Raw genomic sequence first — 23,592 nt, forward strand, 5'->3', positions numbered from 1 at the left:
GGCGGACGGGGGCGGGGGCCCTGCTCGGGCTGGTGCTGGTGCTGGTGCTGTGCTGTGCTGTGGCGGGGCTCCCCAAACGCGTCCCCTCCTCTCGTGACTCTCCACTTGGCTTCCCCTCTGCAGGTGTCGACGTAGAGGAGCCTGGAAAAGAGGGTGGGAAAAGCCGCGAGGTGATGAGGCTTAATAAAGAAGGTAAGTGCAGCGTCCCTGCCTCGCCCCACCTGTCTGGTCCTCCCTGGCAGCTCAGCCTCAGCCTCAGCCTCAGCCTCAGCCAGGGGTTGTTGGGCCGGATGCCTCCCGCGCAGCAGGTCAGAAGAGGACGTGGGGGAAGAAATGCCAAAGCTCGTGCTGGATGGGGGTCTGGCATGGACTTTTTCAGGGGCAGGCCCTCCGCAGAGGGCATTGGGGGTGGGTGCGCGGACACACGGTGCGAACCGTGTAGCGGGTTTTTGGTGTGCTTTGAGCTGCCCAGTGAAGCGCGGGGGCCACTTGCCAGTGTTGGAGGTGGAGGTATGCATATATATTTATTTATAGCTATAGAAATACATATTTTTGCAAAAAAAAACCAGGACGCCATCGCTCCGCGCTAGCTTCTGAAGTAGAAACGTGGTGCGGGCTGTGAACGGGGCATCAGGCGACTTGAGGTGAAAGTCACCCTCCGTACAGCAGTGGCCATGTTGGATTTCTTTCTAGGTTTTGTCCACTTTTATGTTTTATTTTTATTTTTTTTGGCACAACCCTTCCCTCATTTCAGTGTGGAAGAGACACACATGTGCAGCACTGCACATTTAACACCTTCACCTCATTAGCAGCCACTGCTGGAAAGACGCCAGTAAGGAGCAGGCTTTGCGTGCTGCAAAAATGAGCGTGTGATAATATTTAAATCGGCTCACATTTGACCGAGTTGTGCTCGGTTTCAGGCAGTCGTGCGGTGAGTGTGATTACGCGGAGTTGTGCGGCCGATTTCTGATCACAGCTAATTTGAGTAATCCTTAGTACTGAAAAACAGGCCACATCAATCGCGTGAAGAAAATTTAGGCGTAAGGCTGTCATTTAAAATACTACGTTTTCTGGTTTCATGAGTATGAACACACAGATAAATCCCAACCTACTCGCATGTGCAAATATGCTATCTTTAACAGGAGACCATAAGTTTGTAAGCAAAGCACCTTACATGGGGGATAGTAAGGACTGAAAAAGACAGATTTGTTTGTGACGTTATTTACTAAGATGAAGCTTGTGTGATGAAATTCATGAACCAGCATTTTGGAAATGTTTGTGTGCGGCTGCAAATTGAGGAAGCTGTGCTGGTCTGTGTTGGTTTGAATGAGGTTTTACAAAGTTTTAGCCTAACTGACACCAAAATATTTTTGTGAAATTGGTTCATAAAGGACAAGCCCGTAGTCGTAAAACTTTTATGATAACATACTTAAGTTGAGAGAGATCCCATTTTTCATACTGGATACTTAAGTATTACAATAACAGTTTTTTAGAATATATATCATGGCATTATGTGAACTAGACTTTTACCGTGTTGTCAATGTCACTGTATTCATGCTAATGTCAATGAATGCGGGTGACTTAAATAAAAGGTAAAGAAAATGTTTCTTTTCAAGATCATTCTTGAATGGAAAAAAAATCTGGTATTCATTAAATGAAAAGACTATCAAGAATGTGTGGAATACTTCAGTGACATTTTTTATTAACATAATTTTAAAATTCATATTTAGATAAACTCCTTAGCCAAACACATATGATGGCACCTGAATAGAGGTTTGTAAAGTTTGGCAAAAATTCAAGGGGCTCATGGCTCAAAAAACTTTGACTTGTACTCTTTCTTGATTTTATAAAGAAGACTTTTGCTCTTTGACCTTATCTTCTATAAAAAGTTTGCTTTGAGATTATATCCCCTCTTGGAAGAGCTCAAATGGCAAATCCATGGTTCAAGAACTTGGCTTCTAGTCATAAGCATCCTCTGTTCAGTGCAACATGCAAATAGCTTAGTTCTTTAGAATACAGCTCACAACCTATATAGAATTAATCTTTTTCTTTTTCATCATCTGCAGTTGTCTTATGGACTACTAGGGTAGTTTAGTTTTTTTGTTTTGTTTTCACATATATGCCATCCAGTAAAACACATTACCAAGTATGAAATGAAGGTCTTAAACTTTGTTACCGGAATAGTAGTAGCTGAAAGGTATAACGTATTAATAGCATTTACATGGTAGTACAGTAAAATGCCGTTATTGTCTCTAATCAACCCCAGTTACATTTAAAAATAGAACACTTTAGAAATCTCTCACTGCTTCCAGATAGGAACTTGATTTGGGCATCTTTTGAAAGCATTTTCAACCTGCTTGAATACATTAGCATGTGTTGAAATACTTGTGCCTTATTCATTAAGATAATATAATTTTAATGCCCCACCCATCACTATCACTTTATTTCCATTGTAAATCGTGAATTGGCTTGTGCTGCTCTTGTTCTTCAGGATTCTTTGTACTTTTATTAACAAGAGTCTGATATGTAGAATGTACTGCACACATGTTTGTAATGGTACTTAGGAATGTAATATGATGTCGGATATGCTTGTCTTCTGTGGTTTGAAAGTGCTGTTTGACTACGACCAGGAGTTGTGAATCTAAAGGTCTTCAGTTCAAACCCCAACTCATTTTTGTTTGACCTGTTACTGTTGACATCCATGTCTTCTGATGTCCCTGCTATGTTTGTTCTTTCTGACCATTTGTGAGGTTACTAGCATGTACATTTGTGGACAGAGGATTTCAAACGCAAATACCAGTGTTCATAGAAAATAAAAATGTGGATGCATGCAGATTTACCAAAAGAACATATTTGCTCAAGTGATCAGGAAGCGGAAGCAGGATCATGTGACACTTCTGACAAATCATAACTAAAATAGTGACTGTCAAAGAAGTGGAGGACTGTCTGGGATTTGTATGCGTAGTAAGAGATTGAATAACAAATTTGAGAAAATGAAGATTTACTGGTGGGTAGTTTGTGTACAATATGCTAAATTCATTGCATAAATTATTCATTGTGACATAGTCACTAAGCTATAATTATGTGAGTATGAAGGTGATACTGAAGGATAACCTTATCCACCATAACCTGTAATTGATTTCAGATATATTGTGCACACACACCAAATATCTTTATTTCTTATTATCTTTCTTATACAAATACACATTGTATAAAATGGGAACATGGTGGGTTTTTTTTAACGCACAGAAATCTTCTTAAAAATGAAAAATATACAGATTGGTAAACAATGTGCATGTTTTTGTACTGAATTATTTTTAGGTAAGTATTGGCTGCATGGAGCTAAAAGACATTTTGTGTTGACTTCAACAGCATTACATCAGGGATGACTTTGATCCATCATGCCCAGATCTATAAGTGGTGCTCTCTGCACAGAAGCTATGTTCCATGGTCCTCCATTCAGAACTGCAATGATTAATGTTGATGCCATAATCAACATGTACATCCTTACTTCAACAGGTTCTAATATTCCAGCTTGAAGCCTGGGATGTTTGCATTTTGTCTTACATTATGCTTTCCCTACTAGTTTCTGACTCAATGGGGTATATTATTTTAGCATATTATGCATATGTTTTTCATTATAGCAAACCAAATTGTATTCTGTTACATTAAAACTTGGGGTTACCTGGATTGATATACTACCACATGCTCAGTCTTTGGGCTCTGATTATGTGACTTCACTTGCATACTGGCTCCTGGAAAGGCAGGGAAGGGTTATCCAAGGGAAAGATTAAATGGGCTGCATGATTACAAATATCCAGAATTTTTCCCCTCTGCCTTCCTGCATCTTAAAGCCATCTTCAGTGAAGAGCTACAGGAGCAGCAGAATAAAAATTGTAGAAGATGCATCAGTTTTACTTTCAGCATTTTTTATGTGTAGGAAAATAAACTGATGATTCTGTTGGAAATGGATAGGATGAGATTTTATCATTCTTGGAAGAGAAGGAAAGGAAAAAGTAGGGAGATGGCAAAAAACATGTTCAGTGGGAAGGGGAATGCAGAATATAGCTGTCTGTGAAGGGGCAAAAGGGGGAAAAATACATGAGGGGAAGGGGCAAAAATATGTATAAAAATTACATGGGGAGAAGACGCTATCTAACAGCCACCAGTTTTATTTTATGGCAATATCAAATAAAATAATGCTCACAAATGTGTGTATATTATTATTAGTGCCTGCACATTTGGTAAGTCAGTTGTGGTAGGTGCTGTACAATGCAATGTTATAGAAGGTGTCAAGAAGAACTGCTTTTTCTCAGTATGATATTAGGGATATGTGGGACTAAGAATGTTATCTAGTTTTGATTATTTCTGGTCCCATTATGAATATTTCTCTTTCTGGTGAAACTGATCATGGGGCTGAATTGTCCATATTATGATGTTATATGCCTGAATTTCTTAGGGTGGTATTTATTTATTTATTTTTTGGACCAACTATGTACTTGGGATAAAGTTAGACAAACTTTTGAATGCAAGACTTCCATTACAGATGCAACATCACTCTTATGCTACTGTTAAATACCTGATCACTTGAGTTTTTGCAGTGTTTTCAAGGATTCTGCTCTGACATACCATGCAACACAGAGGCTCCTTTTTGGAGTGTGGACAGTGGGATGCATACCTGCCAAGTCTTGGTCCTAGTATTTCCTGCTTTATTTCATACATTTGGATGGAAGAGCGGGTGGTATTTCTATGATGGCACTGTCAGGCTATAAGCATTCAAAAATTCAAAACAGGCTTTCGAATTCATGACCTGAAACTGTTGCTCGAAGGAAAGACTCTTTTCAGAAATTCTATTTTATACTTAAAAAGAATTTGCCTCTACGCTAAAACAACTTCTTTGTTTTACCTAGGTTGTCTTTGAGATTTGCGAAAGATTCAAGTACAGTGTTTCTAGCAATTTTTAAAAAAAAATATTTGTTTTTAACTTACCAGAGGTCTTTTTGGACAAGATGAACATCCATACTTTTTTAGTAAGTTACTGCACTGAGAGCTTGTGTAAGGCATGTGAAAGAATGAGATAGATAGCAATTTAGAGCTCCAGTACTGTCCAGATTCCATGTAAGAATCAACCTTGGTACAAGTTTGGGGAGTCTAGGTGGCATCAGGTGACTGTCTGTAATATTTCTTTCTTTTTGAAGATACACTCTGGTTTTTACTCTGTTTCCTTCCCTGATGCTCTTCAGGATTGAGTTCTTGAATTTCTATGGTTTTCTGTCCATTGACAAGCCTTTTTTGACAAGTCTGTCTCCTGCAGTACTCCTTGTATTCCTTATACTAAAATAGGAGTTAGGAGTGAGGGAGTGAAAAGGTAAGGCAGTTGCTTCAGGGGAGTGTTCTACGGACCTTTTATGGGACAAGGGGGAAGAGACAGACTCGTAGAACTGAGAGCATCAAGTCATAGTCTCCAAGAATAGGTCTCAGTGCTGTCTGACTGACTGTCTGACATAGCTAGCTGCTTTGCATCACAACTGTAAGCTAAGACAGATATAGGGAAGGGAAAACCAGCTCTTTTCTCCTTGCTTTTGGGGCTTTTGATAATTTAAGGGTGTATTTTATCCTCTGTTGTAGTGCTTATGTGAGGTTATGTTGAAAGTTCCTGGAGCTGTTGTAGACTAGGGCTCCTTGAGTCCTCATGGCCTTTTGTTCAACAGAATCTGAAATGTCTTCTCAACTACTGGGCTATTATTCAGTCATTTTCTTCACCATTTTACTCTCAGTATTGAAGTCCTAAATTGCGTGCTCTTTAAGCACAGCATACCTGTCCGCTTCCTTGTGATGTTTGACAGCAGTTCGGTAGGGTTTAGAATCCTTTGCTTTTACCCCATTGTATTTGTAGTAGCACTGCTGTTCTATTTTGTTTTCATTATTGTGTGTGTTGGGGGAAAAAACGGTGTTTTCCCAGAGCATTCCCTAAATAATGGGTGCAAAACCCTGCAAGCACTGCTGGGTTCTCCACACAGTTCTGCCACTGGTTTACATCTGTTTATCTCTTAACCGCTGAGCTTCAGTTGATCCATTTATAGAGAAGCAACGTTATTGTGATTGAAGGGCACAGGTTAGTCCTCAGTATACAAGGGGTTAGCACTCTGACTTCCATTTTCCTTCAGATTTGTGCACGTGTTCAGGACAAGAGATAAAAGAATGGCTGCTGAAGAAACAGGAAAAGGACAATGTTTAGAGAAAGGCAGGACTCCCTTTCTCAGCTCTGAAGGTGGACTAGATCCCTGTTTTGTGGCACTCCTTATTTTACTTCTGTCAGTTCTTGTTTGATGAAGTATTTCTTCTGCTCAACGATTCTTGTTGGACTTTGTGTATTTTTTATTATTATTATTCAGTCATTCCACCTGTTTTCATGTGGATATAGAGATGGCAGGGAATTTGAGATCACTTGCAAGTTGAGTAAAATTAGTACCACAACAGTGATAGCTGGTGAATAGGTGACAGTGCATCGACAAAAACGCATTCAAGAGCAGTTATACTGGAGTGGATGGAACAGACGTCTCCAGTGGTTAAACAAGGTGACTGGGATCGTGACGTTCTCTTAAATTAAAGGAATTCTGACCAAAATGGGAGCTGAAGTGAACTGTCCTAAGGCATATTTTAATGCATCTGAATCTCTGACGAGCACTCTGGTCTCAAGACAAGTGGGTTGTCTTCAGCTGGCTAAGGATCTCTTTTGCTGGTGTTTCAGACCTGAAGTATTTGTCCTGGGCACAACAGTTCTGGGACTCCTACAGATGGTAATTGAAACCAAAATCTTGTTCTTCTAGAGACTGTAGTCAAATATATAAACCTCATTCACTGTCAGTGAGGGGAAAAAGAGTTAACTGGTATCTGGCCAGTGACCACTTGTGGTGCAAACCATGCTATGGCTGCAGATTAGAGAGGCAGTCAGTCATTCAGCTTGAAGCCAGTCAGGCTAAAGACCAGGTAGCCAGAGGTGCAAACTAAAGACAGCTAGGCTGAAGGCCAACTAGCTCAATTGCCTGCTGACTTAAAAGAGATGACCTAAGGGCAAGCTGAAAGGAGTCAGGTGGAAGACTGGATAGCCTGAGGGTCAAACAGAATCCTGGAAGGCCGCTCGCTAGGAAAGACTCTAAGGTTAACAGAAACCAGACTCTTTCCCTTTTTTTATGGTTTAGAGTGATGCTGAGGACTCAAAACCAACTCTAGAGAATGACAGAAAGGGGGAACAGAAGCATGAGCAGGGACCATGAAGACACCAATTAATTAGTACCACTATGGGATTTCTTTTTATTGCTGTTTCTTCAAGGTGAGTGATTTAGCCCTGTACCTAGGATGTGCTCGCTCTGATGGTCACCAGTGAGTGTCCCTGACCTCAAGTGTGAAAGGAGCCAACCACATGTAAACTATTCTTCAGTTTTTAGCTCAACAACAAACCAATGCCCTGAAGTAACAGGTGGCTATGTGAGAGCAAAAACAGTTGCAGACATTGGTGTTACAGCTTGTGTAGGTCCACAGAAATAGAGTGAAATGCAAGCTGCAGCTCAACAGCAACAAGAGGCCCACACTGTGGCCAGGCCCAGGAACAGTGCTTGCTGGAAGTGATGGCTATGCAAAAAGAACAGTGAACCAGATTGGTACCATCCCTGACAGACAGTATTAGCCCTCCAGTGCCAGGAGAAGGGATGATGGTGGAACCTGGCATTCGTTATCTGGAACTGTCCAAAATAGCACTTGACAGTGACCTAAATGCTTTAATGGAGACACTTGAATTGTCTGTTTTGCCTGAATCCCAATTCTTGGGCTTTTTACCTTTCACGTCTGTTGAGAATTAGCCTGTGGAGCTTTGGATAGGCAGGCTGTCATGAACTAACCTTTGGTGAGCATCACCATCTTGAGCTATTTGGTGATAAATGAACAACTGATTCATGTTTCAAGCAGGAGACTTATCTGCAAACACTGCAATTCTGTCTCCTTCCCAAAGGGCTAAATGACCTTGGTTTGGAATTGAAATCTGACTTGCAGGAAGTAGCTGAAGAGGTAGAACTGGAGCAGTTCCTTCCCATACCCCTGTAATGGGTCTAGAGGAATCTGGCAGATTCCTTGTGGCAGCACAGTCCACCTGACTGAGAATTGCCTAATTATTCAAAAAAGGGGAGCCATTACAAGATGTCTGAGAGAAGTTGCCTCAGTTACCACCTGCTAACTTGGGAAGAGGAAGAGCAGACCTCAGAGTTGTCCCTACACAAAGAGAAGCTGGGAGCCCCCTACGACCTTTCTTGACTTCATGTCCGTGAAGATTTGAATTCTGTGGCCTTGTGAATCTGAGCAGCCTTGGGGTCCAGATCATATTGATATGGAAGACATAGCTTTCAATATGGACAGCTGGTCCATGGTCAGAAGAAAAACTGCCTGGAAATGGAGTGTAACTTTGGATGTAGATGAGAAAGTAGCAGTTGTAGTACTTTCTCCTCTTCTGGGTGATTACTGCAGCGATCCCTGAAGAGTCCCCTCCTTGGTATATTCTGGTTTTGAGCAAATATCTGTGACAGCCAAGTAGCAGTGCCTGACGGGGATAAAGCCGCTTGTCTGTCTACCTAGGGACAAGGTTTATTTCCCTTGCATGGTACTCCAGCTGATGGCAGGTGGCTAGACAAATCTGACCATGGGCAGCATGACAAAAAGGCTGTCGTGGCTCACTGGGGCTTCAAGAGTAGCTGCAAACCCTGACAGAGCCAGAAAGGGAAAGGGTGTCCCAGGAAGTGGACCCAGAGGATTATTTTCCCATTTGTTGATGACATGTCATTTGTCATGGCATAGCCCAAGCCTTCCAAATTGGACAAGAATGGTGGTTGGCTGTTGAGGAAGATGAAAGGTTCACAATAACTAGTACCAATATTAACTGAGGGCAGATCCTGTGGCGGGGGTGTCCACCACTGAACCGCATTCAAATTCCCCACTGAGTTCTCCAGCGTAGTGGGACAGGAGCAGAACTCAGATTTAGAGAAGCTGCTACACTGAGTCTTGAACTGGATCAGTACCACAAGAATGCCTTCCCCAGTGCATGAAGAAAGCTTAATGCATGTAGATGAAATGTGGTTAGATCAAGCTGAGACGCACATCTCCCCACATCCATACTAGGTTGTCCAAGGATAGGTAGGAACAGAAAGGCACCTCTATAGATTAAAGAAAACCACTCTAGCCAATGGGAATCAGTGCTCAGTCTAGACTGGGGCAGGCAATTATTTCGGGCAGAGGGCTGCTTACTGAGTTTTGGCAAGCCATCAGGGCCGCATGATGGGCAGCCAGGGGCAGATAAATATTTATTTTCTAAATTTTTTTAGGTGCCCTGTGGGCCAGATACAATGGATATGTACTTGCTAGTGCTGAGCAACTTGGGAGGGATTTATTTGAGGTTAGCTCAGGAAGTGTCAATAACAAGGTGCCTTAGGAGGGAGAAGGCATTGTGGCAATCTTTACCATACCTTTTTCTGGCTGAGAATCAATAAAATATCCACAGCTCCTGAGTCGTGCCTTGACTGTCAACTAATTGGTCTAAGTTCATCCCACATAGGCCTCTGGTTCCCTTGTCTTTGCCAGAAATCCCTTTTGATGGGATCATGTTATGTGTAATGGGGCTCATTGAAAATAATTGTACTGGGCATTTGTACATCCAAGTGATAGACTTTGACCCCCTTCCTAGAATCAGTGTGATAGCCACAGACTTACTGAAGATATTTGCCTGTAAAGGTCTTCCTAATGAAACTGTAACAGACAAGAGGACTAATTTCACTATAGAGTCATAGAGAAGTAGGGCTGGCAGGGACCTTCAGAGGTCATCTAGTCCACCCCCTGCCTGAGGCAGGATCATTCCTATCCACACCATCCCAAACAAATCATAGCAGCCAATGTCCTACTTCTATAAAATGTTGTTAGTATACCCTCAAGAGGTCCAGGCCATACCCCCTGCTACAGAGGAAGGCAAAAACCCCTACAGTCCATACCAATCAGACCTCAAATATGGCAATTGGTCTTGCCCTGAGCAGAGGTGCAAGACCCGGGAAACTCTGGCTTTGCTCCTAGCAGGAGAATCAACGCACCTCAGTTGAAATCCCTAGCCTTGGATGTAGCCAACCCCCAATGCCTCGGGGGAGGCTTAAAAATATCCCTGACACACATAGCAGAAAAAAGGTGGGAAGAGCAATCAGCAAAGCCCAAAATCATGGAAAATACCCATGGTAGAAAATAGGCATAGCTATGCCTAGATCATCCCTGACCAATGCCTGTCCAGCCTCTTCTTGAACATCTCCAGTGATGGAGTGTCTGCAAGTTCTGTAGCCAGACTATTCCACTGCCTCAGTATTCTTCTCACAGAAGAAATTTTTCCTGGATATCCAGTCTAAACTTACTTTGCAACTTCAAGCCATTAGTCTGCATCTTCCTTTGCAGCAAGAGAGAAAAAGTGTTTTCCTTTTTTTTATGGCAGAGCTTCAAGTATTTGCTATTGTTTGCTATCATTTCCCCTCTTAAGTGCCTTTTCCACAAGCCTAGCTCTTTCAGCCTCTCCTCATATTACCTGCCTTCCAATCCCTTCATCAACTTTGTTGCTTGCCTGCCTCTGGACCCTCTCTAACTTCTCCATGTCCTTTTTAAAATAGGGAGCCCAGAACTGCAAACAGTATTCCAGCTGATGCCTAACCAGTGCCAAGTACAGAGTCATTATCACCTCCTATGTCTTGCACCTAATGCTTCTATTGATGCAGCCCAAAACAGTATTTCCTTTTTGTGTGGTTGTACCAGACTGCAGACTCATATTGCATCTGTGGTCTATCAAGCCTACCAAGTCCTTTTCCATAGAGATGCCAGCCAGCCAAGTTCCCCCCATTTTGTATTTATGTTCTTGATTTATTCCTCCCTGAGGTGTAGCACCTTCATTAGTCTGCATTGAATTTCATCCTATTAGCTGTAGCCCAACTTTCCAATATGTTGAGATCCTTCTGAATTGCACTTGCATCCTCCAGTGTGTTTAAGATCCTTTCCAGATTTGCTTCTTGCACTTCCTGGCCTGAAAGAGATTCTGTTTCAGAGGAGGGAAATTTGTCCCCACTTTTTGAGACCCCACGATGTCTCTGGAATTTGCCTGAAGGATGGATGGTGTGGTAGACGCAGGCACAGCTCACAAGTCTCCCAGTCGTGATCAGGTTTATTTTATAGGCATTGTAGATTGGAGAGTTCCTAAGGAGTGTTGTGAAGGGCAACAAAGGCACAGCTTTTGTGGCTGTTTATACAGAGTTTCTTCTGAGTGTAAAGGGCAGCTTTGGAAAAAGCATGAGGTGTTTGTTTGAAAGTTTAATAAGTGAAGGCTAGAGGCTTGCCTCATGGGTCACTTGAAATGGGAGTTGACATCTTGATAGCAGATAGGACTGGGAAGACGCCAGTAAAGCCTTGTAAACAAAGATTGCTTGATGCAGGAGAACAGTATGTGTGCATCACTGGAGAGATATGCTAGTAGAGTGGACAGATCAAAGTGATGGAGAAGGAGAATGATTTTTCTTAGAAACATGAGCAGAACAAGGTTGCATTTCTGAAGCCTAGAGCAAAGAATGTTGCCAACAGGGTGGATTTGATTTAAATCAAATCAATTTAAATCACTGGTCAGGAAACCTTGATTTAATCATTGTTTTTGCATTCTTGTTGTTTGATATCTTTTATTGATTTAACTTCTTGACCTTTGCGCTTTTAGAGAAAGGTAAGGGCTTGAGTGTGTATACATAAATTTGCAGAGACAATAGGGCTGATGGGTGGGTAATCAGGTCTGTTACCTACCATCTCCGTATCCTGCTGTTGACAAAGATGTTATCTCTGGAGATGACAAACTCTCTCTATGCCTGATGAAGGGTGTTTGGGCCCGAAAGCTTGCAAAGAACATTTTTTTCAGCTATTTAGTTGGTCTAATAAAAGATATCACATCTACCCAAAGAACCTTGTCTGCCTACGATCTCTGGAGACAAAAATCCATACTTCAAGAACTGAAACAAAGCATCATAGAAATGTTTAATGGGATTGTCTAGACCAGGGGTGGGCAAAATGCGACCTAGCAGGCGGTTCTATGCAGCCTGCAGCGCCCCTAAAAAATTTCAGAAAATTAATATTGATCTGCCCCAGCTGCCTGGCATGCGGCCCTTGATGGCTTGCCAAAACTCAGTAAGCGGCCCTCTGCCCAAAATAATTGCCCACCCTGGTCTAGACTGAGCACTGAGTCCCATTGGGTAGAGTGATTTTCTTTGATCTATAGAGGAGCCTCTGGGAACCCCATAAGTTTGGGCCTCTAGTCCATGGCCTGTTGTGATTTATTTATAAAACTTCTAAAAAGGTTATATGAATATATTGTCTCAAATAGTATATAATTAGAAGTTATAATCGCTATTCCATGAAGATATATTTGAGCTTCAATGCATCTTAAAATTATCTTTATATAAGTGTTTTTTTTTTTTTTTTAAAGCATCAACAAAAAAATTTAAAAATATAATTAAATTAAAATCTGATTTAATGGGGGGAAAAAGGTTTTTTTGGAGGAGGGCAGGGGGTTAATCATTGATTTTTATCCACTGTGGTTGCCATGAGGATGCATAAGAAAGTTTGGGTCTTCGAGATTGCCCAAACAATTGTCAAGATTTAGACATAGCCTGAATCTGAGGATCGAAAATGAGGTCCCAGCTATAGTTGATAAATGTTACAGGTCTGAGTGAGAGGCAAGGTGATGGTGACATTCTCAAGTGCTTGAGAAAGGAAGCAGGGCAGAGGGACTGAAAAGTTGAGCCCCAGCCTCCCAGCACTTTAAAAGGAGGGCTGTAGGGCTGTGGCGGACTCCTCCCAGGCTCCTGGATCTGCACACGAGATGACAGCAGGCTGCCATCCCCCCCCAGAGCACTGGGATTGGAAGGGACCTCAGGGACAGATTGCAGACACTGGCCAGCTACAGATGTCAATATGAGAGCAGTCCTTCCACCCCTCTTTCCCCCTCCCTTCTCTGTTTCTGTTTCTCTGCAATCTCACCTCTGAAACCGTTCCGAAACATTTTGGATGGTATTGTTTCATATCGGAAGCTTTCATTTCATTTTGGATTCAGTGTTTTGGGTGCCAGAATGGGTTGAAACACCTCAGAAATGAAACACCTGCTGAAATTTCGCACAGCCCTACTGCATACGAGTCAGCAGTGTGCCCTTGTTGCCAAGATGGCTAACAGCATACTGGCCTGCATTAGTAGAAGCATTGCCAGCAGATCGAGGGAAGTGATTATTCTGCTCTATTCTGCACTAGTGAGGCCAAATCTGGAATATTGTGTCCAGTTGTGGGGCCCCCACTATGGAAAGAATGTGGACAAGTTGAAGAGAGTTTAGCAGAGGGCAACAAAAATGGTGACAGGGCTGGAGGACCAGACTTATGAGGAGAGGATGAGGGAACTGGGCTTATTTAGACTGGAGAAGAGCGGGGATTTGATAGCACCCTTTAACTACCTGAGGGATAGTTACAAATAGGATGATGCTAGACTGTTTTCAGTGGTTGCAGATGACAGAGCAAAGAACAGTGGTTTCAAGTTGCAGCAAAGAAGGTTTAGGTTGGATATTAAGAAAAACTTTCTCACTAGGAGGTTGGTGAAGCACTGGAACAGGTTATCTAGAGAAGTGGTAGAATCTCCATCCTTGGAGGTTTTTAAGGCCCAGCTCAACAAAGCCCTGGTTGGAATGATCTGGTTGGGGAAAGTCCTGCTTTGAGTAGTGGGTTGAACTAGATGGCCTTCTGGGGTCCCTTCCAACCCTAATCTGTGATTCTATGAAAGTGTGCTTGGGGTTCTGTGCTCAAGATGAACTTTCTTCAAAGTTAATTTGAAAACTCCAAGAGTACGCATTTGTTACTGAGCTTCCAACACATTTAGTTTCTAACAGAGGTAGTGACTTAGAAAAATATTGCACAGATGTTACTTGTTCATCAGAAAGATAGACTTCCTGTTTACTTCCTGATTGGGGATACAATTTTGTTTCCTTCCTTACAAACACGCACTAAAATTCTTGGCTTCTGATTCCAGTTTTGACAAAACACTTTTGACAAAGTACTGCTAATATCAATCTTCAGAGGGATCCTAGCAGGTCAAATTTTGCTGTAAAGTTAGGGGTTTTTTGTATAAATAAACTCTTTAAAGATCAATAGAAATGTATTCATTGTTTTCTATTTATTTGTCTATTGTTCCAAGGGATCTTGCAGTATAGTTCAGAAACAGATATAAGCAGTAATTATTGTGTAGGTATGAGTCAGAGGTGGCATCTAGCAGTAGCCAGTATTGAAAGACTTTATGGAGCAACTATTTTAAGGAGGAGTTTGAAGGAGGTATGTACAGAATGTTGTTTGGCGTATAGAAAGAACACTGTTCCAAGATGAACGGGTCACGTGGAAGATGTTTTAAATACAAGGGGGAAAGATTATGCAGCAGATGAATTTAAGGGAGACAAAAACTTCCTTGAAGGGTTAACAATACCATGCTTAATGTGTGAGAACCTGGAAAAAAAACTCATTAGCAGTTGATCAATTAATTGTAATTGTCTAAGCTGAAAAATATAGGAGGAAAAATAAGTATCTTAAATCATAAAGACAAATTTCAACCTCCTTGATTGTTTCGTCCCAAATACCCCTTCTAATTTGCTTATTTCATTAGACTTCAGTTAAACTCCACCCTACCTACTTTCCTGAGTCATGACCTAATTTTAATATTAATTAAAAACTCTAGAGGAGCTAACAGGATGTCTGTGCCACAATAATCCTCTCTCATTCTTTCACTTTTTATGGCCTTCTTCCTTATTGTGCGTCTCCCTTACTCTTTCATTGTCATTCTTGCCCTGCATAAAAAAGTAAGTTAAAGAGGCCCATTCTGACTTAATGCACACACCTCTGTTTCTGCGTACTTTTTCAACCAGTTACATAAATAATGTAATGCAGTTATCAACTGAAAGAAATACACTTGGTTGAATTCCATTCTGAATTTGGTGAGGTGCTAAGGGAGATTTACATGGCCATCCAAAGAATAGGGGGAAGTGTTTTAAGAGGAGAAAGAGCCTGCCTCATGCACAAACTCCCTGAAGACACAGTGGCAAATGCAAATGCGTTTTGGATTTGTGACTCGTGATACAATATTGCCAATGCATATGACCTTCCTGAGATCATTACTGAAATTCTTTGTTTGGTTGTTATCCATACTTTAAAAAAATAATTTTGGAAAAATGTGAAACACTTTAGAAAAGGGCTACATGACTTATTTGAGATGTAAAAACCTGTATTAAAGTAAAAGATTTAAGAAGCTCAATCTTTAGTTTATGAAAGGGAATGTTAAGAGGTGATTTGATAATAGAATATAAGTACCTAGATGAGGGGATGGTCTCTGACAGCTAGATGATTCTTTAATCTAGCAGACAAAAAGCATGATACAATCCTGTGGCTGGAAGCTGCTACTAGATCAATTCAGGCTAAAAGCAAGAAGCAAATTTCTAACAGAGTAATTAACCATTGAAACAATTTACAAAGGGATGTTGTGGATTCTCCATCTCTCCTAATCTTTTAATCAAGAGTGGATGTCTTTTCTGAAAAGAGGCAGACAAGGTTCTTTGGGTGAATCTGATATCTTTTATTAGACTAACTTGAATAGTTGGAAAAAAATTTTAGCAAGCTTTTGGGGTTTAAAAACCCTTTGTCAGGCTGAGGAAGTCTCTGCAGTTGGTGTGTGCTCTTCCTGGCTGGAACAAATAGTAAAAAAGCATTTTTTTGTGAAAAGATACACTGTGGTCACAACTGTAAAATAGGGGCGTGATGCTGGAATTACACAAGGTATAGAATTTCACCTAGTTACGCAAGGATTATGACTAATATAATGGTTCTTCTGGTCTTCAAACTTATGAAGCCGTACAAAACGCACAAAATATTCTTTTTTCTCAAGCTGGATATGCAAATGAAATATATTATGAAGTGAAAATTTGCCTCCTTTTATAGTATTTTCACTTACTACAAGAAAAATGCATACAATATACTTGAAAGTAATCTTGTGGCTCTAGAATTTAAAATTGGGGTGCTGTCGCATAGCTCCACCTTGATGTTAGTGAAAATGCTAGACTTCATTTACATCCCTCAAATACTCTATGAACTGTGAATTGCAGAAGTCCTGTCTCAATTCCTACGAAAACTTGCTCTGTGGCTAAACCCATTTGACATAAAGAAAGGTGTGATGGTCCTGATCCTATCCCAAAAAGTGACTTTTATTACAAACAAGTTCAGGGAGAGGACAGAGTTTTCATCTGAATTGACTTAACCTGAAGGGTTGCATTACTGCTTGAGAATCCACACAAATATCGTGGAGTTGAGGCCCATCTAACCCATCTGTTGGAGCCTGTTCCACAAAATGTGTTAGCAGTGCCTTTGCCTCATTCCCTGCCCCCCCAGAAAATCCCCTCAAGATCATCCCCTCTTTTCTGGAACATAATGTATTTCTGGAAAAATGGTGCAGTCAACATGAAGTGACCCTACTGACTGTACGCCTTGAAGGGTTTAGCAGCAGCGTAGCCGACCTCCTGAGCAGAAGGGTAGCAACCACTTAAAGCTGGCCACAGCAATGACATAATAACAACAGAAACCAATGCTAATGTTTGAATTTCTGTAGAAAAGGTGTGAACTCAAGTTCCCAGCTGGGTACTTCCTGTCTTAATAGTTTGGGCACTTGTGGTTTACTGTAGATTTCCCACTGATCTTTAGAATAATATCTAAGATGAGATGGGGTAAAGATCAGATGGTTGACCTAAACTGCCCAAGGCAGCTCTGGTTGGTTGTGGCTGTTTCACGTGTTCCAGCAACCCTTTGTGTTCCTGCTCTGCCTCCGACTTGAAGACAGGTAGCTTATTTTCCTAAGCGACCTGAAGACATTTAGCCACTCTAAATGTCCTTCAGCAGTTCGACACTGACCATTTGTTGGCAATTGCTCTGCCCCCCCCAGATCTATCCAGTATCTGACCAGGTGGGTGACCACCATTTGTATGCAGGAATACTGGCACAAAGTATTCATTAAAGAGTTCAGCTTTCTCCTTATTGTCTGTTATCAGCTGTCCTGTCCAATTCTGCAAGGGTCCCACATTTCCCTTGTTCTTCCTCCTGTTCCCTGTGTACTTAAAGAAGGACTTCTTATTGTCCTTGACTTCGGTTGCCATCCCAATCTTGGTTGCTGCCCGTGTCTTCCTTATTCTCTTCCTACAAATATAGGCTATACTTGTGTATTCCTCTTTGGTGTCTACCCCTTGTTTCCACTGCCTCTAAGCCTCCTTTTTCTTTTTTAAGCACTCCTTGACTCCTCTGGTAAGTCAAGAGGGCTTCCTGGCCCCTTTACCACCTTTCCTGCCTGCAGGAATGGACCTTTTTTGCGCTCTGAGGATCACTCCTTTGAGAAACGACCACCCTTCCTGAACTCCCTTTTCCCTCCAGTCCCTCTTCCCATAGGATCTCTCCCACTATTTTCTTAAGCTCACTGAAGTGAGCCTTCCTGAAGTCTAGCACCTCTGTCCTACTGGCTGACTTCCCTGCTCTACAACAGGTAGTGAATTCTATCATCTCACGATCACTCTCTCCCAGATTACCCTTTATCCTCAGATCTCCCACCAGGTCATCCCCTTTGGCTAGAACCAAATCCAACAAAGCCTTCTCTCTGCTTGGTCCATTTACCTCCTGTACTAAATAAAGTTCTTCCACACAGGTCAGAAACCTACGTGACCAGTCAGATCTGGCCAAGTAGTCCTCCCAGCAGATATCAGGGTAACTGAGGTCACCCATGACAGCCATGTCCCTTGAACCTGCAGCCTCCATCAGTTTTCTGTGAAAATTCCAGATCCAGCTCCTCCTCCTGGCATGGCGGTCTGGAGTAGACACCTACCATCAAGTCTCCTTCTCCTTGTCCTCCCCCCATATCTTGACCCACAGGGTCTTGAGTTGCCCTTCTCTTGAACCAGTTTGGGTCTCCAAGGAGGCATACCTCTCCTTTATATAGAGAACTACACCTCCTCCCTTCTTCCCTACCCAAGCCCTTTTGTACAGCCTGTAGCCCTCTACGTATACAGCCCGGTCATGCATGACATCCCACCAGGTCTCCGTTATTCCAACAAGATCATATTCCCTATTTGCTAGCAGGACCTTTGGACTTCCCCTCCTCCTCAGGGCCTCATAAAACCTGAGCCTGAACATCATTCAGGAGCGATGTAAGACTTTTCTATTTGGTAAAGCATGTAGCAAGTAAAGCTAACCTGTAGTATTTTTTTAAGGAGATTTTTGTTTTGTATCTTAGTATTCTACCTGCTTTTATAAATGATTTTGTCTTTTACTGTAAGCTTCCTTGAGCCTTTCTTGGGAAGAGTGGCATATACATCTAATAAATAAATAAATAAAATAGCTTATGGAGGCAGAGCAGTCTTACGTGACCCCGATAACCAAGACTAGGCCAACAAAAATCTGGTCTCCTATGCATAATACACGTGGACATCTATAGTGCTGTCCACATGAACTTGTCCATATGTCCAAAAGAACAATGGGTACTTTAAGGTAAGTCAGTAACTGTTCTCTCATATCAGTTCCCTACAGGAATTTGGCTTTTTAAGAAAGACATCAACTATCACAAGACTTAATAAAAATATGAGAGCTGGCATTAGGAGTCAAACCTGTCTTCTGCAGGTCACCTTTTAAATCAACATGCTTGATAAACTGGCTGCAAAATCCAAGGGGAATACAATTCTCCAGGCTGAGGCAGGCGTAAGAATGGTGGATCTAAAGCACTTGTAAACTTTAGAGGGTAAGGTAAATAGTGATATTACAGCTTTGATAATTTTATATACAAGAAATCCATGAACACATTTACTTTACAGCAGGTATCCTAAAAATATTTATTACAGCTTTGTCTGTACTGAAGCAATGTGATATGATGTTGCCTTAATTTAAGAGGTTTATTACCTGAAATAGTAAGCGATTTTAAATAGCGTTTTGCTGTTGTTCAGGTTTGAAGAAATTGCAGGGTCTGACCTAGTGATTTTTACAGCTTTATTTATTTTTACCTGGATGAAAGCTGCTTTTTAGCTTTGGTGCACTAGAATATTGACTGACCTTCAGCTTTTCATGCTTTAAAAATTACAGGAATGATTATGCTATTGTAACTTACTACCATGTTGATCTTTTTAAAGTTGTTGTGCAGTTGTTAGCAAATGTATCTTTATTTTAATAGCAGGTTCTTATAGTAACTGTCTACGTATCTACAAAGCTATACATAACTACTCTTATATGGTAGTTTCCATTCTTTCTGCCTACTGCATGTTGTGTGCATGTGGAATGATGTCGTAATGCAGTGATATAGGATACACTTTTAGATCATTCTTATTTAAGCTCCCTGATTTTTGTTTTAGATTAAATGTTTCACCCTTAGTGTGAGTAGTTTTTTTGAAGGTTCTTCCTCTAGTCTCATGGTAAAATACATGTGCAGTAAATAATGATCGAGTAAAAGTTGGTTTGGTAAAGAACTCAAGCCTCCGAGTGAACGTTCTTTATAAGTGAGGTCTAATGCTTTAATGCCATGTATCATCAAGGGTCTAGCATACTGTCTTTAGCAGTTGTTGAAAACTGTTTGCCCTTGTCTCTGCTAGCATCCAGACAGTTTTCAGCCCCCGTTGGGAGGTGTGTATGTGACATCTGCTGTCAATTAGAGATTGTTGACAGGGCCTCCCTGTGTAGAGGGCTTCCCCTGTGGCTTGTAGACAGTGAAACTGACTATGCCTATGTCACTTTCACTTAGTGTGTCTGTTTATTTCCCCACCTTTCACCCAATCTAGTGCTGTCTCATAAGGTAGAAATAAATGGAGAGGAGGGGGCAGGGAGGAAAAGAAGGATTGCCCATGATCCTATACTGAAATGAAAGATTAAAGTTTGGAGACTGTTTCCTGAAGATGAGTCAGATGAACACAATATCTTTGTATTCTTCCTGTACAGCCTTATGTTAAAATAAGGCTAGTACCCCTTCTTTTCTTTCCAGAATCATGGTTTATTTTTTTCAGATCCAGTGCAGCATGTTCCCTCTGGTCTAAAGCACGTTGCAGGCCGTTAATAAATCAAGCCTTCTAGTCCTTTGTCCCCATCCTGGGATATGTCTAGCTAAATATTCCCCCATTTTACAGACTGAGAAACTGAAGAATAGAGAGTCTGAATGACTCACTCCAAGAATACAACACAGGTTTCCCAATTCCTACGTTTGTGCTTTTTCACCACTCCCCCGTATTGATTGCACACGCATATCGGGGACATTCAGCTTTGCATGGACATTCCTTGACCATAACACAGTGAAGGATTGTGTATGCCTGCTTTGCATTCACTTTTTGTGATTATTTGTATTTGTACCAAGTGTGGAACACCAGGTCTCATGTTGCAGCACTAGGGTGTGAGACATGCAATAATTTCATGGTCTTTGCTGCTAGCAGTTTAAGTTCAATACTTCAACAGTGTGTGGAGAAGGAAATACATTTCTGTTAATATCTCTCTTAAAACTTTGCTGGGTCAGGTAAAATCTCTCCTCTGCAACAGTTGTTATAATTGGAGTAAGTGTGTGTTTTTTGTTTGTTTTTTGTTTGTTTTTATTGTGTGTGTAGTACTCCAAAGCAGGGTAGGTGCTTCATAAAAGCACAATAAAAAAAAAAAAAAGCCAAAAAAGAAAAAAACACAACAAAAAAAGCACAACAAAAAAACCCAACACAGGCAGCTTGCAATCTAAAGAATGTTTTATGCTCGGTTTTACTGATATTATTTTGTTTTTAAGGAATGTAACTTTTTTTTCCCTAAGTCATGCTAAAAATTCATGTATTAGATATGGGTATGCTGGTATTAATTCAGCCTGCAGGTATAATTTTCAGTTTCAGTTACCAAACTGAAATATGCACTGATCAAGAATATCTTTATATCAGAGTAACTGCATCAAGGGGAGTGCATTTTTCACTTCTCTAACTATGCTGGTATAGTTAAAGTAGCAAAACTTCCAAGTGAAGGCAGGTCCTCACACAAGCATTTGGGAAAGGGATGCAAACAGGGGCAGATGATTGTTGGGTCTAATCCGAGGTGTAACAAGATGGGTTTACACCCTGAGCAAATCCTATGGGAGAGGTGGAGTGGGGGTGGGAGGGACACATGCATATTCCAAGAGCAAGGGACACATTGCTGGGAGCTCCCAAACAATCCCTGGCTGCTGCCCTGTACTCTGTCCAGTTGGTCCACCCTTCATTTTAAAAGCAGCAGTACCTGGATGTCTGTGCATCAGTTGCTTCTGTAAATGCACTGTAGGGCTCCTGCTGCTGTGGCATGGACTCTGCAGGGGTATGGGATAATTTTGGCCTGCAGGGCTCGTGCCCTCTCACCCACCCTTAGTTCTTACTAGTTTGTAGTTTTTTTTCTAGGCCTCTTTCAGAGGAAGCATAAGGGAAGCAGCCTGGGACCATATCCTTTAAATGTCTAATTCAGGATGGTAGACCCAGGAGGGGAAAGGAGAGGGCTGCCTCTGGACTACCTTAGTCCTATAGAGTACCCTATAGAAACCCTTCTCTTTTTCCTCTTTAATTGGTCACTTGCCCATTTAACTCCTATTTTCTTTGCCTTGTCGCTTCACATTGTGATCCCCAGCCCTGCTTTCTCTATTTTATAAGCTAGACAGAGTCCAGAATTATGCTGACTCTGGGTCTTGTAAAACTGAGGGTGTCAGTACCAGCAGCTTCTGGCTCACTTCTCTAAAAGTAAGTCAACATTGTTGGTTGTTTGGAGTATCGTAGTGTCTCTAGGAGGTCTAGTCAACCCCCCTTGTACTGACTAGATGTTATATAGACAGAACAAAAAAGATGGTACCTGCCCCACACAGCTCGCAGTTTGCATAATAAGATAAAACAGATGATGCCATATAGACAGAAATCTGAGGAAACGGTGAGATGGTTGATCAGCATGCGTCCCAGAAAAGGATTGTTCTGTGGAGAGCTTTGAAAAAAGCTGAAAGAGAACTCTTCCCAGCTTGAAGAGCAGGATGGGGAGAAGTATAAAGCAGGGTGCGGGATTCAATTTCTTCCCTGCCCATACAGGAAACTAGCAGAGGCCTCTCCCACAGAGAAGTTTCCTTTCAATCCTTTCATGGGACTACCAGGTACTTAAATCTGTGTATAACAGGCTGTAATTCTCACTCCCAGAATACCTTTGTGCTATCATAAGATGATTGATTTCAAGTTCTGTGTTCATAGATGTGCTATCAGATGACAAGTCACTTAACATTTTTGTGCTTCTGTTTTCCCACCGATAGAATGATGTTAATTAATACTTGCCATGCTTTCATGCTTTGAGATCCTTGGTGAGATGATGATGATGAAGTCTGAGGTAGTAAGTATACTCTCTGGTAAATTTTCAGTTTTCTAGAAAAATACATTTCTGTGCCCCTTGAATTTGTCTTGTCGCTCCAACTATTTCCTGGTGTGAGCCTGGGCCTTGGATCAAGAAAGTTCAGTTTCTTTCACTTTCGTATCACTTAGTCCCAGCTTCTCCAGAATTCTCAGACAGTTGCAAGAATCTGAGAGCAGCAGTTTAATTTCACCATTAGTATTCCACATACTGGTAGAGAGTCTGTACATCTTTGTTCCTTTTTTTCATTTTATTTGAGCAAATTGGCCCAACATGTTTTTGTGAGTTTGGGTTAAGTTCAGGAATTCTACAACATGGATCTGAGAATTCTGATAGTAGTGTTGCACTCTCTGACCTAGTTTTGAGCTGTTACAGACTTTTCCTTTATAAGCTTGGTCTGCTCTGTTTCTCTCTTGCCATGATGTATAATTTTGGGGGCGTTCTGTATATTTTCTCCTGTTCCTGGATGGTGTAACTTGCCCTCTTGCCTAATTTGCTCACTTTATGTGAAGGTGATTCACTTATGTTTAATAAGGATGACATGGAAAACTGTATGACCAGGATTTGTTTAGCAATTTGTTAGCTATCTTTGATTTTACAATCATCGACTGTTGAAATGTCTCCCACTTCTCTTTACTGGCAGAGTAGATTGTGGAAGAGTTTTTTTTCTGCTCTGGACCGTCAGTGATGTTTATTTTGGCTTCAGGGAAACCTGTTCATCTGATATGGATTTCAGTACTTTTGCCAATTATTCAGTTTTTGCTTCTCTTCCACTCTAACAGTGTTTATGTCTGTTAGGTAGCCTTTTACGGTCCTACTGGATACTCTCTCATAGTTTTGGTCTGGAATTCCCTTAGGATGCATGTTTGAACCTCTCTCCTTTCAAAGAGGTGGTAAAGCTCTAATTGACCACAAGATCAGGCCAATAATTAACAGCCTCAGTTGCCTCCTCTACCAACAACCCTTTTTAATGATTTAGGATTTTTCTCTTTGGAAATGGGAACTGAATTTTCAAACTCAATTCAGTTCTTGTGAATGTCACTGGGGTTTTTTTTGGTTAGAGTGGTGCACCTCACTTAGAAAATCTTT

At 41.4% G+C, this 23,592-nt stretch overlaps 1 protein-coding gene across 1 annotated transcript in view; it reads left to right on the top strand.

Moving 5' to 3' along the window:
• The first annotated feature begins 28 nt into the window (after positions 1-28).
• Positions 29-23,592, top strand: part of ATXN7L1 (ataxin 7 like 1) — a 190,142-nt gene continuing 166,578 nt past the window's right edge. The window contains exon 1 of the mRNA XM_019543564.1: positions 29-192. Within this exon, the coding sequence (XP_019399109.1) occupies positions 174-192 (19 nt within the window). The 5' untranslated portion in view covers positions 29-173. The remainder of the gene's footprint in view (positions 193-23,592) is intronic.

The sequence above is a fragment of the Crocodylus porosus genome, unplaced genomic scaffold (assembly GCF_001723895.1).
Source record: "Crocodylus porosus isolate Cpor-Errol unplaced genomic scaffold, CroPor_comp1, whole genome shotgun sequence".
Classification (NCBI taxonomy): domain Eukaryota; kingdom Metazoa; phylum Chordata; order Crocodylia; family Crocodylidae; genus Crocodylus; species Crocodylus porosus.